This window comes from Oreochromis aureus, linkage group 4 (assembly GCF_013358895.1).
Source record: "Oreochromis aureus strain Israel breed Guangdong linkage group 4, ZZ_aureus, whole genome shotgun sequence".
Lineage (NCBI taxonomy): Eukaryota > Metazoa > Chordata > Actinopteri > Cichliformes > Cichlidae > Oreochromis > Oreochromis aureus.
Window position 1 is genome coordinate 14,762,573 of NC_052945.1, and position 14,524 is coordinate 14,777,096.

Consider the following 14,524-nt stretch of genomic DNA (forward strand, 5'->3'; position numbering starts at 1 on the left):
CTCTCAGTAAACTGTATACTTTGCCTTTAACTGATCTTTGCAAATTTTTTTATCCAACAAATTTACTTTTACTTTTCAGATTGACGAGGAACACAAATATTGCAGCACATGACAGACTCACAATTTACTTCCACGCTGTTCTCTCGAAAGATTTCAAATTTGATCCTGGAGAAGATCGTATATTCATCAGGGCTGGGTCATGGATTGGAAAATGGGAAGACAATGCAGCTGAACTGTCTGTGACCAGGTACTTTAACAAGCTGGAAACACTAGGCTGTAGTATGAATAGGTTATTTGACATCAATAATCTCTGAATTGGTGCCTATGCAAGCAGTAAGCCACAACATTAAAACCAACTGGTAAGGCACAGACTCCACACAACCTTGGAAGATAGTCTGTACAGATCAGTCCTCAGCAGTATTAAGAAGTGAGACGTCTATAGATTTGACTTGTTTTTCCCACAGATGCTTGATTACATTTTGTTTTAACTGTTTATTCCCCAGATCGTTGCTGAAAGTGTGTGTAGTTTGGATGCATTGAACTGCTGAAAAATACCTCTGCCAACAGTTATAAGAGGGAGTGTACATTTTCTAAAACATTTTTGGATAGATGCCAAGGTAATGGCCACAAGAAGCCAAGGATTCCCAGAAGACCCCAGTCCTGTTTTTGCCTTTGTCCCATAGCATGCCCTCCTCTGCTTCTCATATAATTTGGAGACACACACTGTGCCAACCATGTGATGCTAAACAAAATCTGATTCATCAGATTTCAGTGGATTACTGTTACTGCGTGGTCAATTTTTCTTGTTCAAGTGCCCACTCTAAGTGCTTTTGCCAAAGGAAGGGTGGGCATCATAGACTATGACCAGTCCACTTAAGAAAAAACAATAAAAACATACATAACTAGTTCTTAAAAGATTGTTTTACAAACTCTGTAAACATGTAAAGGTACCAGGAACTTTCAGAAACAATGCCCTAGTGAATCACAGTGAACCGTGATGTGTTTTCATGCTTTGCTGTCATAGCAAACATGAAGGTTTTTTAACAATTTTTATTTCTAGTAATTTTTTGCTGGGACTGGACCACATGCTTCAGCCTATGCATACCAACCTTGAGCCTTGGATACTCATTACCCTGTTGTTGGTTCACCACTTTCATTTCCTTAGCCGTTCTGTTAGGCAGTAGCCACTGCATACCAGCAGCACTCTAAGCTGAATGTTTTGCTGTGAACCAATCGTTTCTTGTTATTCTGGGTTTTTTTGGTTTGTTTTTTCCCCTGTTTTCAAAACATCAGCCTCAGAAATTGTTGACTTCCTGTTTAATACATGTCACCCAGTAATATGTATGTTTGGAAAGAAATAACATTCACGTCACCTATCAGTGGTTCTATTGTTGTGGCTCATAAGAGTATATTTACTTATTCTTTTATTTTGAAATTCTAACTGTGAAGCATCTATGATCCTAAACGCTTGTGTGAGGTTTTGTTATATCCTTTATGACTGACTTGACAAAATGTACTACACATTTCTTTTCCGTGCAGGGATCTTGGAGAGCATGGGTTTCTGGTTGAAGGCAGCCTGCCAGCTAGCAAAAAAGCTGTGTCTCAGTCAATACCATACAAATATGTTGTCTACAGGAATAAAAAAGAGACATATGACTATGAATACATATACAAAATGGATTCTACACACCCTACCAACAGATGTTTGTTTGTGAAACCCAACCTTATCAATGATGATGGTAAATATAACTTTAATGTAGCCAACTTTGTTTTTATTGGCTAAATACTTCACTGTATTTTGATGTATTTGCCTTACAGTTAAATGTGTGTTTTATCATTTTTTTTAAGGGGACTGGCATCAATATGATGACATCATTTGTGCTGAGCCTTCGAAAAGCATGCTCAAACGTATTAAGGAAGTATTATGGCCTGATCAAAGAAAGAATCTGATTCAAGGCAGAGAAATTGCAGGAAACATAATGTTGGAAACCATATTTGACCTCCTGAGGAGCTGGACTGCTACTAATTTACGAAGTTTTATGATCCAGCTCAATCAGTTCATGCAGGTTTATGGGGAACCCTTTGTGTATGAAGAAAAAGAAAAGAAATGGTACTCCCTACAATATGGGGAAGAAGATGTAAGTTCACAATCTTTGTGTACAAGGTCTAAAAATACACATGTATGGTATGGCCACTGCAACTTACCCTTCTTTTGGCTGTTATACATTCTTAGGTGAAGAGGTTGCTTAAAGAATTCATGCTGGCAGATGTAATTCCTCAACTGCTAAAGGATGGAGATCGTAAGAGCCGCTACATTCAGGACCCCTTAAGAGCTGCGGCGGTCATGGTTTATGTATGGAGACAATATCGAATCAGACTCGAGAATTCTGAGCTCCATCAGCTTTGTACTGCGCTGTGTTTACCCAAACTAGAGAAGGATACCTTTCTTCAGTACTGGGCAGAATTTTCTCAAGATGTGTCTATGCTCAGGTAGTTACCTAATCATTTTCAATAATCTTGCTATCATACCTTCTGCTAATTTAAAAGTATTAACTTTACTGCCCCCATTTACTTTAATTTTCTGTTCATATGTTCAAATAATTTTCTCATAGTTTGCCAGAAACGTTGGTGAATCTGATAAACAATGTGAAAAGATTGGGGATGACTCGATGGATTATGGTACTGCCACTTCTCCACCTCCTTAAAGGCACTTCAAAGCCTTTTGAATCACCAACATCTGGAAACTTGAAGTATGGCCCATCTTGGGCAGGTTTGGGAGGCCTTGATTTAAGCACCTTGGCATACATGAACAGTCATGACAGGAGGTGTGATTCCCTGTTCCTTTGCCGACATACTGTTGCACATCTTCCAGTACATTTACATTTATCTGGAACTAATGGTTCTCTATTACTGGGTAATCTTTGTTTGCTCATTTTTCAGGGCGCTAGTAAAGTTGTTGAAAAATCACAGCCACTTAATGGAGGTGGACACGCTCTTAGTTCGATCCTGCTTGTACCTGATGTCACTTGATGAACTGATAGAGTGTAGTACTGAACTTAAGGCTGAGCTTCTGGACGTGCTTCATGTCTTCTTCAATAAGGCTCCTCAGGAAATCACCTTCAGCACCATGCAGGTAAGTGGAATTAAAGAAACAGGGATGTAAGATAATCACTTTGTGTAGATTCTGGACCTCATAGCTTTTTTTTTTTTTCAGTGGAATATGCCCAGGTGACAACTGTCCATGACAATTGAGCAATTTTTATCACCCAGGTTAATAAAATAATTAGTATTGATGGTTTTCTGTTTTTAGGCAGTATCTGACACACTCTCACATATCCTGGAGCTTCTCATTGAGGAAAAATACAGGTAATTTACAGTTTATAATTAAAAATTATGGACATGAAGTCTGTAGACACTTGGTGGAATTGTAAAAAATGTCTGCCTCTTAAATGAATTTACATGTTCTGTATTGCAAAGCTTGTAATTTAGTGTAGGCTTAAGAGGGGTTTCTGGTTATGATGTAAGTTGTGACATAGGCAATGTGAATGTTCCTGTGAATGCTGTTTATATCAGGTGTTGTGTAACTAAGTGTGTCCATGTAGAGGGAAATACATGGAAGTACTGATGTTCTGATCTTTGTGTTTTTGTTTATCATAGTTACTTTACAGAGTCTTACAGGAGAGAGTGCCTGGCAACAGCAGTGAAACTGTTAGAGAAGATCTGCAGAGGAGTCAAACCATCTTCAGTTACCCAGAACTATCCTGATATTCCTGTGGCATGCATGAATCTGGTTGCGTCAGTGTCAAACTTTGTTCAATGTAACAAGCAACAGGTATGCAACGTGCACACATCTTGTAACTCATGGTTTTAGTTTGGCAGACAGTAAACCTTCATAATCTAATGATTCACATTTAGGAGACCCAAGAAGGAGATGAAAAGCAACAGTATGTGAAAGGCATGGTAACCACACAGGCGATGACCATAATGAGAGGATGGATCAGTCGTTCCTTTAAACAGGCTTTGCTCACCAGGGGCATGTTATCCTTACGCCAAGTTAAGGCAACAGAGGAGATTGAAGTGAGCAGTTTTGTTCAATGTCTAAAAAGAACCCCCAAAATATAAAGAAACGTACTCTAACCTCATCATTGTAGAGAATGCATAAAATATGGTTGTGTTTTACAGATGTGGAATAATGTAATCTCCATCCACTTCAAAGATGAAGAATGCACAAAAGAGTGGAGGCAAACACTCACTATGGATTTTGAGGGCAAATATAAACAGGTAGGTGAGATACATTTTGGAGATTGGGGAGTTAGGGATTTGTTTGTTTAAGATTCAACAAATTCAAGTGAAAATGTGCTTTTAGGAATCTGCCCTGGATCAAGTTGAATACTACTGCATCAACATAGAGGACCTTAGTGATTCCCATCCACATGTTGCAGCTAGTATTGAAAGGTGTGCTCTTGAGGCTGTTACATATTTGTGCCAGGTATGAAGTCTTCTCATTTTCTTTTAAAACTTAGATGTATTGGTGATTTTCACTATTGACTATATTTAAAAACAATATCAATCCCATGAGCTAAATATTAGACGAAAAAACCCACAATTTCTTATGTCACAATAAAATTGATTCAAATCTGAATCAAGACAGAATTCAATTTTTGATTCTATGTTATATGCAGACCAAGAATGAGGGCAAACTGTTTGGGAAGTTTAAGTTCAACTCAAAATTTGGGAAACTCATCTCTGCCATTATCCAAAAATCCTGGCCAAGGGATAGTCAAGGAAGATACCACCAAGATGAAGAAGTTGTCCTTCGGCACCTACTCTCCTGGACTGCTGCCAAAGACATTTTTCAGCTCCACGGTATTGTCTAAGAATAACACTGAAGCGTTAAACATTGCACAGACCAAACAGAAACAGATAAATGGCACTTTTGTAATAATAATAATCATGATGATATTAAAAAAAACAGAAAGCACCCCACAGTAGGTAACCAGGCCTCGGTTTACGAGTTGGTGCCAAAAGTTAAAATGCTGTGGTTTAAGATAAAACATTCACCTGGTAATTCTGTCACTGCAGGAGCAGATGAAAAGCTGATTGAGGAACTCTCTCAAGATGCAAAGGACAGAGTTGCAATAGGGATATCCTCATTTACAGCCATGAAAAATCAACTAGTTCAGGGAAACATTAAGATCAGCCTGCTGAAGATCATTTTGGAAAGGCAAGATGCCTTCTTAGAACTGCTGAAGATCGGTAAGAATTGTACATTTTTCAGCAAAGATGTCTTGAGTTGTATTTAGATTTTAATAGTGTACTCTGACCTAATAGTAATTATAAAATTGAGTTTTTTGTGTTTTTGACTTGATACTAACAGACTGCCTCGCTGAGAATGGGCAATACAAGGATCATGACAAAATGAAGAGGCTGTTGAAGTGCAGAGAAGATGAAGTAGAAGCTGTATATCATGAAAAGGAGCTTGTTGATGTTCTCTTAACTAAGAGCCATCAACTTGAGGAACACATGACAGGTATGTTGACTGAGTTTGTGCCATCAGTCTTAACTATCAGTCTTAATTATTAACATCCATATTAATTTCCATAATAGTTGATGTTGCTGAACTGGAAAGAAACCAACAAGTCAACATTATGACCACACCTTTGGACCGTTTCATGGAGGTTCATCAATTTGACCAGATGCCCTCCCCAATAACTGGTATTGTCACCTTCTTCAATCTGGACGAAGAAATTAGAAACATGGCAGAGGATTTATACACAATCAGGGACAGTATTGTCTTCAAAATGTGTTGGGACAAACAAGCCAAGTTCCTGGCCACTGAAGAAATGGAAGACAATCCTGATGAGCATCAGGTAGCGGACATTAGGGCAACACTACAAATGATACATGATGACATTTTCATAGATTGCTACAACCATTATGAAGATATCTACACTCGCCTGAAGGACGGCACTATAAGGCTTGAAGAGGTTAACCAGTTTTTTAAAGCTTTCAAGGGCAAATATGAAGATCTTGCAAAAGACCTAGAGATCATGTGCAGAATGAAGAAATCAAGGGACAAACAATGGATCAACAGCAGGGTTCAACAGATCGAGCAGTACCACGAACTTCATCTCGCTGTGACTTCAGCTCAAGTAATCATGAAAGTCAAAGAGACACTTGGTCTTCAAGGTGACTTCAGAGTTCTGGAGACACTCACAGAAGTTGTAAGTGGCTTTGTGTATAAAAAATTATCAATCTAAAAAGCTATTTTGCATTCCACACAAGCTTTGGGTTATTGTATTTAATGATGGATATACATAATAGATGGACCATAACAGCATAGTTCTTTGTTTTACTTCATTTTAACCAGTTTAGTACGTTTTAATTTAAGGCTCCCTGTGAAGAGTGTCTCTGATCATATTTCCATGGTTAGAATGTAACTCTAGTTTTCCTGTCTCCCCACCACTCAGAACCATATAGACTTTCAGAAAGAGCCACTCAGCCGGATTGACAATGAGTTGATGCAGGCAAAGACTGTTCTAGTGGACATAACCGAGCCCCGCAGGCTGTGTCTGCAGGAACTGGCACTAAGGGGACACTTTGTGACATGGGTGAAGCATGCCCTTGAAGGTAAGTGTAGTTATGCATTTTCTTGTTAATGTCTATCCATTGCACACTACTACAGCTATGCTGCAATATCCATTGGAGCATGGCTGTAATAGTGTGCTGAACATTTTTTTTTAAATTTCCTTTGTAACTACTGACATCAGCAACTATGGGAGTGTCTACTGCAAGAAATTAATTAATGGACTGCACATATGCTTCATTTTCTTATGGCAATGACTCCATCTTACACTTTGTAATGCTACGTACAGTTAGAAACCTCTCGAAATTAGACTGGTTCTCTAAAGTCACAAAGGAAAAAATTGGCTGCACAACACCAAGGTTACCAGGATTGTGTTGCAGGAAGCAGGTATGCAGGTTAGACATTTACATCCATACCAGTTTAAGATCACCAGTTAACCTACCATGCATGTTCATGACCTGTGGCAGGAGGCTGGAAGACCCAGAGAATATTCACACAATCGCTGGGAGAACATGCAAACTCAACATAGAAAGGCCCCAGCCTACCAGCAGCTTATAATTTCAGAACAGTCCTACTATGAATCAACATCACCAACCACTAACCACCACCCTATTTCTGTTTATTTAAATGTATTTTGCAGATATCAATGAGTTAAAAGTGTTTGTTGACCTGGCTTCTATCTCTGCGGGAGAGAATGATATGGATGTGGATCGTGTTGCGTGCTTCCACGATGCAGTTCTTGGCTACTCTTCAGTGCTTTATGAGCTCAAAGCAGACTCTGGTTTTAAAGCCTTCAGAGAAGTGCTCAAGAAGCTGTGGAGGGCTTTGGAGAATGACAGCAACCTACCCAAAAAACTGGTGAGAAGATCCCTCCGAACACTTAAAGCAAAAATATGATCAGGATGGCCATGAAGGCTTTGATATGAAATTTAGTGTCTTACAGTGGGGTTACTGGGGTAAAGGCTAATCTTATGAAAGGGAAACTGAAACACAACACAATTGTGAAGAGTATCTTTTCTTACAGCGGGACAGTGCACGTCATTTGGACTGGTTGAAGACTGTGAAGGACAGTCATGGTTCAGTGGAACTGTCATCCCTCTCCTTAGCATCAACCATCAATAACAAGGGTATCTACCTGATCAGTGCACAAAATGTAAAAAAGGTAAATAATGCAATGAAAGTTGATTGCATCCCTAGATCAGTACAGCACACATGTTAGACAAAGATGTGAGACAAAGAGTCTCCAAAAATATGCATGTGAATTTCTTTTTTTCCCCCTGATCTAGTTGAGTCTTGACACTGCCCTGAAGCTGCAGATTCCAGAGGAGCATGATGACGGTCAGCAGATGCGCTGCTATTCCCTTGAGGACTTGAGAGAGCTGCAGAATAAACTCATGCTCATGTCTGGGAAAGGGGATCAAGGGCAATGTGAAGTTGATTATTTTGCAGAGGTACGTTGCAATATTTTCCTTTTCGGTATCTGAGATTCCAATAATTCAAATAATATATTTTGTAAATATTATTTTAAATTGATAAAATTATCTACATCATCAATAATGCTCAATAATCCATAATGTCAAAAGCTAATATCTAGATGATATAGACCTATTAAAATTAGGTCCTACAATTTACAGTACATGTGAAGACATGTCCAAAAAATCCAGATAACTCTCTTCAGATTTATTTGATAAAAATGTGGTGATGTATAGGTCAATTTTGGGATATACTACCATTTCAAACCTTTAGTGCATTACATTCAAAATTTATAAAAAGAAGGCGAAGAGCTATTTACTACATAAATGTGCAGCTATATGATCATAGACTCATGCTTGACAGAGAAACTGATTCGACAATGAAATGGGTGTAACTTGGTATGCTTTTTGAACTTATTTATTTGCAGCTGACTCTGAGTTTGTTTCTGTTTTTCAGGTTTTTGCCAGTGTTCAAAGACTAGCTGAGGCATTCATTGCTCTTTACACTGCTGGGAATCCGCTGTTCAGGCACTGGGAAGTGCAAATCAACTGTTGTTCAAAAAGTCAGGCACCCAGTATTATGATGGATTTCAACTTGGACAGTGTTAACAGTGTCATTGTGGAGGGCAGCATAGAAGAGAAGCTTCCTGAACTTTGCAAGAAAATGGAGAAATGTCTTGACTTCTGGATGGTTTTTGTAGACAAACAGAGATCCCAGCATTACTATCTTAACTACTACACAGCTGAACAGATTGTCTACTTATGCAACAAGCTGACTTTGCAAAATGTTACCAATGTAGAAGATCAGGTTCTCATGATGCTCTCTTTCATCAAGCCAAACTGCACATACTCAGATTTGAGGGAGGTTTGGCATGAACTTCAGTATGAAATCCTCAAAAAACCAGAAGAGCGAAATGAGGACATTGAGTTTCAGACCTTTGTTGTGGTGCAAAGCAGTGAGGGGGAAGACCCAGACTTCACCAGCCAATTGGGTCCTCTGGCAAGTCTTGTAGAACAGGCAAAGGGTTTACCAAAATTTGATCACATATGGAATGCTTATATGAAAGACATGAGAAATTTTCTCCCCAACATTCTTGATATAAAAAATCTTGGAAGACTGTTGGGTATCCTGGCCAACAAACACAACGAGAGTCAAGAAGAAGACATTTCTGACGATGACACAGGGAATTTCATAAATAGACATGTTCCCAGAGGTCTGGCTGTTGGAAACCCAAATCTCATTGTTTGCCCACATGATGAGGTGTTGTCATCTTGCATTTCCATTTACATGAGCAGTGAAAATGAGACACTTCCCACGTATGATGAAGTCCTCTTATGCAACTCCACGACGCCATACGAACAGGTGGAGCTATTCCTCAGACGTTGTCTCAGCACAGGCTACAGAGGACAGAAGATTTACTGTTTACTGTATGGAGATCTCCTCCCTTATGATGTGAGCTCTAAAGCTGAGAACTTTTTTCAGCGAATGAAAATGCAGAGTAGGAAGGATTATAGACTTGTTATCATTTGCAGCTCAGAAAGAGAACATACCTACCTTCCATCAGCCTTCAGCCAGTACAGATTGCACATGGTTCCACAGGAACCTCTGGCAAGAATCCAGAGTTATCTGCAAAAGCACTATGCCGTCCCAGCAGATGAGTGCAGCGCCGCAGCTGCGTTTAAGGACAGACTCTGTGTTGGTGTCATTTCAGCCACAAGGGCTGGTGTTGGTATGTATAGGTGCTATTTACTATTCCTAATGGTTAAAAAGTTATTTATCAAAATTCACACGTGCCATATGATCTTTTGAAATTGCAGGAAAATCGCTTTACATCAGGAGGCTGTATGAAAAGCTGAAGAGATCAACCAAAAAATCATCAGTGATGAAATGCATTCGCCTGATTGAGCCTAATGTTGATGAGAATGTCATCCTTCAATCACTGTTGGACGCCCCTAGAAGGAAAGAACTGACTGTGTTCCATTTTGACGTCACATCATCGGTAATGGGCAATCAATGGATTGTTTAACGTAATGTAACCTTTTCAATATGACATGTCTTTGCAGCTTACATAAAATGTGAAATGACTGTGTTTGTTTTGGAAAAGGTCCAGAAAGGTCTGCATGAGTTCCTCTTCAAACTGTTGATTTTGCGATACTTGCTGGACTCAGAGGGAAAGATGTGGAAGTGCAATAACAAGCAACTGTACCTTGTAGAGATTTTGGAGCCCACTGTGAAGTCGGGCAGAAATGTTTCACTTCAGGTACGTTTTTATGAACACAAACATTCATGATTTGTTATCTGATTTCAAACTGTTCTTTACCTTGAGTTGTGTTTTTCTTTTCTTTTCGTATAGACTCAAAAAATCAAAAGCTCATTCATTGATGTGTTCCCAAATATTTTCTGCCGGCCACCCAAAGAGGTACTAATGCTAGAGATGAGGAAGCAAGAAGATCCCACCATTGTGAGCAATGATGACCCACTGATGGATGATGAAGAATTCAGGAGCGAGGCTTTTCAGAGACCATACCAGTATCTCACGCGGTTTCATAACCACATTAATCTAGATGTATTCACTTATAAGGATGTTGAGGGGACACATGTTGAATGTCTTCAGATGCTTCTCATGTTTTGCGGCATAATGGATCCATCCTGGGCTGAACTAAGAAATTTTGCATGGTTCCTCAACCTTCAGCTGAAAGACTGTGAGACGTCTGTTTTTTGTGATGTCACTTTCACTGGGGACACACTAACCGGATTCAAAACCTTTGTGGTAGATTTCATGATTCTGATGGCAAAGGATTTTGCCTCTCCATCACTCAGCATTTCTGACCAGAGTCCTGGCAGGCTGGAAATCGATCTGGCTGGTGTCAGAGATGAAGACCTGGCTCCTTTTCTTATCAGGAAAAGATGGGAAACAGAACCACATCCATACATATTCTTTAATGATGACCATGTGTCCATGACCTTTATTGGTTTCCATCTTCAGCTCAATGAGCAGAACTTTGTCGATGCCATTGACCCAACCTCTAACAGGGTGATTAAAAGAAATGTCATGACAAGGGCATTGTATGAAGGCCTAAGGCTGCAAAGAGTCCCTTTCAACATTGACTTTGATCGCCTTCCAAGAGCAGAGAAAATAGAGCGAATCTGTAGTGTTCTTGGTATCCAGTGGCCTCTTGATCCAGATGAAACTTATGAGCTTACAACTGACAACATATTGAAGATGCTCGCAATCCACATGCGGTTCAGATGCGGCATCCCTGTCATTATCATGGGAGAAACAGGGTGTGGTAAAACAAGGCTCATCAAATTCCTTTGTGAACTCCGGAGGAGTGGAGTGGCCACTGAGAACATGAAACTTGTCAAGGTGCATGGAGGGACAACTTCAGAGATGATCTACACCAAAGTGAGAGAAGCAGAAGACATTGCTTCGATCAACAAACTCGACTATGGGTTCGACTCCGTTCTGTTTTTCGATGAGGCCAACACTACAGAGGCCATCAGCAGTATTAAGGAGGTCCTCTGTGATAAGACTGTAAAGGGGGAAAGTTTGACAGCCAACACTGGGTTGCAGATTATTGCTGCATGCAATCCTTACCGAAAACACACAGATGAGATGATTCAAAGGTTGGAATCTGCAGGCCTTGGGTACAGAGTTCGAGCTGAAGAGACGGACGAAAAACTTGGATCTATTCCTCTCCGCCAGTTGGTGTATAGAGTTCAAGCACTGCCACCAAGCATGATTCCTCTGGTATGGGACTTCGGGCAGTTAAATGATCACACAGAGAAAATATACATCCAGCAGATTGTACAAAGAGTTGCTGAAAAAAAAGCCATTGATGAATGTTATATCAAGTGGATCACTGATGTACTTTCATCTTCACAGAAGTACATGCGTGCAAGAAATGATGAATGCAGCTTCGTCAGCCTGAGAGATGTTGAACGTTGCATGCAAGCTTTTGTTTGGTTTTATGACAACCATGAAATGTTTTTTGCAGAGCTTAAAAAATTTGAGAATGAGAGAAATGTTGAGCAGGATGAAAGGCATCAAAAAGGGCCTGAGAACCGAGACCCTGTTCTCTGGTCTCTAGTCATGGCCATTGGAGTGTGCTATCATGCCTGTTTAGAAAATAAGGATCAATACAGGCAGAAAATCAGCAGAAGTCTTCCAGCATTATACGAGCCATCAAAGGTGAAGCAGGAAATCTCACTCATGCAGGATTTACTTTTGAGTGGTGTGCCAATGGGGGATACAATTGCAAGAAATAGTGCCCTGAAAGAGAACGTCTTCATGATGGTTCTCTGCATTGAACTGAGAATCCCTCTCTTCCTCGTGGGCAAACCTGGAAGTTCAAAATCTCTGTCTAAAACTCTGGTGGCAGATGCAATGCAGGGACAAGCTGCTCATTCTGATCTGTACAAAAAGCTCAAACAGATCCACTTGGTGTCCTTCCAGTGTAGCCCTCACTCAACACCAGAAGGCATCATTAATACATTTAAGCAATGTGGACGCTTTCAGGAAGGAAAAAACCTGGATGAGTATATCTCAGTTGTGGTTCTTGATGAGATCGGGCTTGCAGAGGACTCTCCAAAGATGCCACTGAAAACTCTTCATCCATTGCTGGAGGAGGGATGCATTGATGATGAGCCACTACCACACAAAAAGGTTGGATTTATTGGCATCTCCAACTGGGCACTGGACCCTGCAAAAATGAACCGAGGCATTTTTGTGTCCCGTGGGGACCCTGACCTGAAGGAACTTATTGAAAGCGCTAAAGGAATCTGCTCCTCTGATGCAGTGGTTCTGGAGAAGGTCAGGGATTTCTTCCAACCCTTTGCAAGAGCCTACCGGAAAATCTGCCTCAAACAAGGCAAAGGATTTTTTGGCTTACGTGACTACTACAGCTTGATAAAGATGATCTTTGCGGTTGCCAAGGCTTCTAAGCGAAAGCCCACACCAGAGGAAACTGTCAAAGCAGTGCTGAGAAATTTCAGTGGCAAGGATAATGTAGATCCAGTTACTGTCTTCACCAAGAGACTGGGGATTCCACCAAACCTAGAGAACATCAGTACCATTGAGTTTGTGAGAGAAAACATTGAAGCAGTTGGACAGGAAGAAGAATGTCGATACCTCCTGGTGCTCACTAAAAACTATGCAGCCCTGCAGATCCTGCAGCAATCCTTCTTTTCAGAAAGTGGTCAACCAGAAATTATCTTTGGTTCCAGCTTCCCAAAAGACCAAGAGTATACCCAAATCTGTCGCAACATCAACAGAGTAAAGATATGCATGGAAACAGGACAAACGGTTGTGCTCTTAAACTTGCAGAACCTCTATGAAAGTCTCTATGATGCCCTCAACCAATACTATGTCTGCTTGGGAGGGCAGAAATATGTGGACCTTGGACTGGGAACCCATCGTGTAAAATGCAGGGTTCACAAAGACTTCCGGCTAATCGTCATTGAGGAAAAAGAAGTGGTCTACAAACAGTTCCCAATACCTCTCATTAACAGGCTGGAGAAGCACTACCTGGACATCCAGACTGTTCTGAAAGCCGAGCAGAAGAGGATGGTGGAGGAACTGGAGAAATGGGTCCAGCTTTTTGTAACTCTCAGCAGCCAACATGCAGCGGCAGCTCAGACATACAAGTACAAACCCCCAGACGTATTCATTGGCTACCACTCAGACACATGTGCTTCTGTAGTTCTCCAAGTAATAGAGAACCAGAAGGACAGTTTAGAAATCTCAGATTCTGAGAGGAGAATGCTCGACGAGGCTAAACTCATACTGCTCAAATGTGCTACACCAGACTCTGTGGTGAGGTTGGACTATACAGCCCTTCCAAAAGTGGAAAGTGAATATCTAGCCAGGATGTACTTTGAAGAGCAGAATAACAGCTGTTTGGCTGACTACATACTTGCTCACACAAGGCAGGAGACCCATTCTTGCTCCTTCTTCACAGAGGTAACTAAAGTTGACAATTTTATATACACACAAACACAAAAACATACGGTCTAATTGTAATTTTACACTATAGGTGACAACATTCTCCAGACTTTTGACTGCTTTTGACCTCGAACCATTGGAGAGCATGTTGCACAGTGTTGAGCTTCTCTCACTCCAGCAGTTTGACACGGAGCACTCCTTCTTGAAGAAGATAAGGTTTGTTTATCTAGGGAATGCATAATTTTACTCTTTTTACATTCACACAGTAAAGTACAATAGAAACAAAGCTGTGAAACACATATACACATGTACTAGTAAGAACAGTCGTAGACTAGTTGTAATATCTAGTAATGTAAACATATTACTAACTAACATATCCTTCTGTTACTGAATTTACAGATTATTGTGATTGTTTTAATGTATTGACACATTTTGACATTTACATTTTTAGAATATGCTTAGAAGCAAATATTGCATGAGAATAACTGACTATGATCTTGAGATGTGTTACAGTGTACAAA

The 14,524-nt window shown here is 40.2% G+C and overlaps 1 protein-coding gene across 1 annotated transcript in view; it reads left to right on the forward strand.

Moving 5' to 3' along the window:
• Positions 1-14,524, forward strand: part of rnf213a (ring finger protein 213a) — a 31,711-nt gene that overhangs the window by 6,075 nt on the left and 11,112 nt on the right. The window contains exons 6-29 of the mRNA XM_039611743.1: positions 80-247; positions 1,540-1,739; positions 1,849-2,138; positions 2,234-2,490; positions 2,613-2,825; positions 2,941-3,133; positions 3,311-3,366; positions 3,658-3,832; positions 3,916-4,077; positions 4,183-4,281; positions 4,367-4,489; positions 4,683-4,866; positions 5,083-5,256; positions 5,378-5,530; positions 5,608-6,224; positions 6,471-6,630; positions 7,227-7,444; positions 7,611-7,748; positions 7,873-8,037; positions 8,516-9,788; positions 9,877-10,058; positions 10,164-10,319; positions 10,413-14,021; positions 14,095-14,219. Coding sequence (XP_039467677.1) covers positions 80-247; positions 1,540-1,739; positions 1,849-2,138; positions 2,234-2,490; positions 2,613-2,825; positions 2,941-3,133; positions 3,311-3,366; positions 3,658-3,832; positions 3,916-4,077; positions 4,183-4,281; positions 4,367-4,489; positions 4,683-4,866; positions 5,083-5,256; positions 5,378-5,530; positions 5,608-6,224; positions 6,471-6,630; positions 7,227-7,444; positions 7,611-7,748; positions 7,873-8,037; positions 8,516-9,788; positions 9,877-10,058; positions 10,164-10,319; positions 10,413-14,021; positions 14,095-14,219 — 9,090 coding nt within the window. The remainder of the gene's footprint in view (positions 1-79; positions 248-1,539; positions 1,740-1,848; positions 2,139-2,233; positions 2,491-2,612; positions 2,826-2,940; positions 3,134-3,310; positions 3,367-3,657; positions 3,833-3,915; positions 4,078-4,182; positions 4,282-4,366; positions 4,490-4,682; positions 4,867-5,082; positions 5,257-5,377; positions 5,531-5,607; positions 6,225-6,470; positions 6,631-7,226; positions 7,445-7,610; positions 7,749-7,872; positions 8,038-8,515; positions 9,789-9,876; positions 10,059-10,163; positions 10,320-10,412; positions 14,022-14,094; positions 14,220-14,524) is intronic.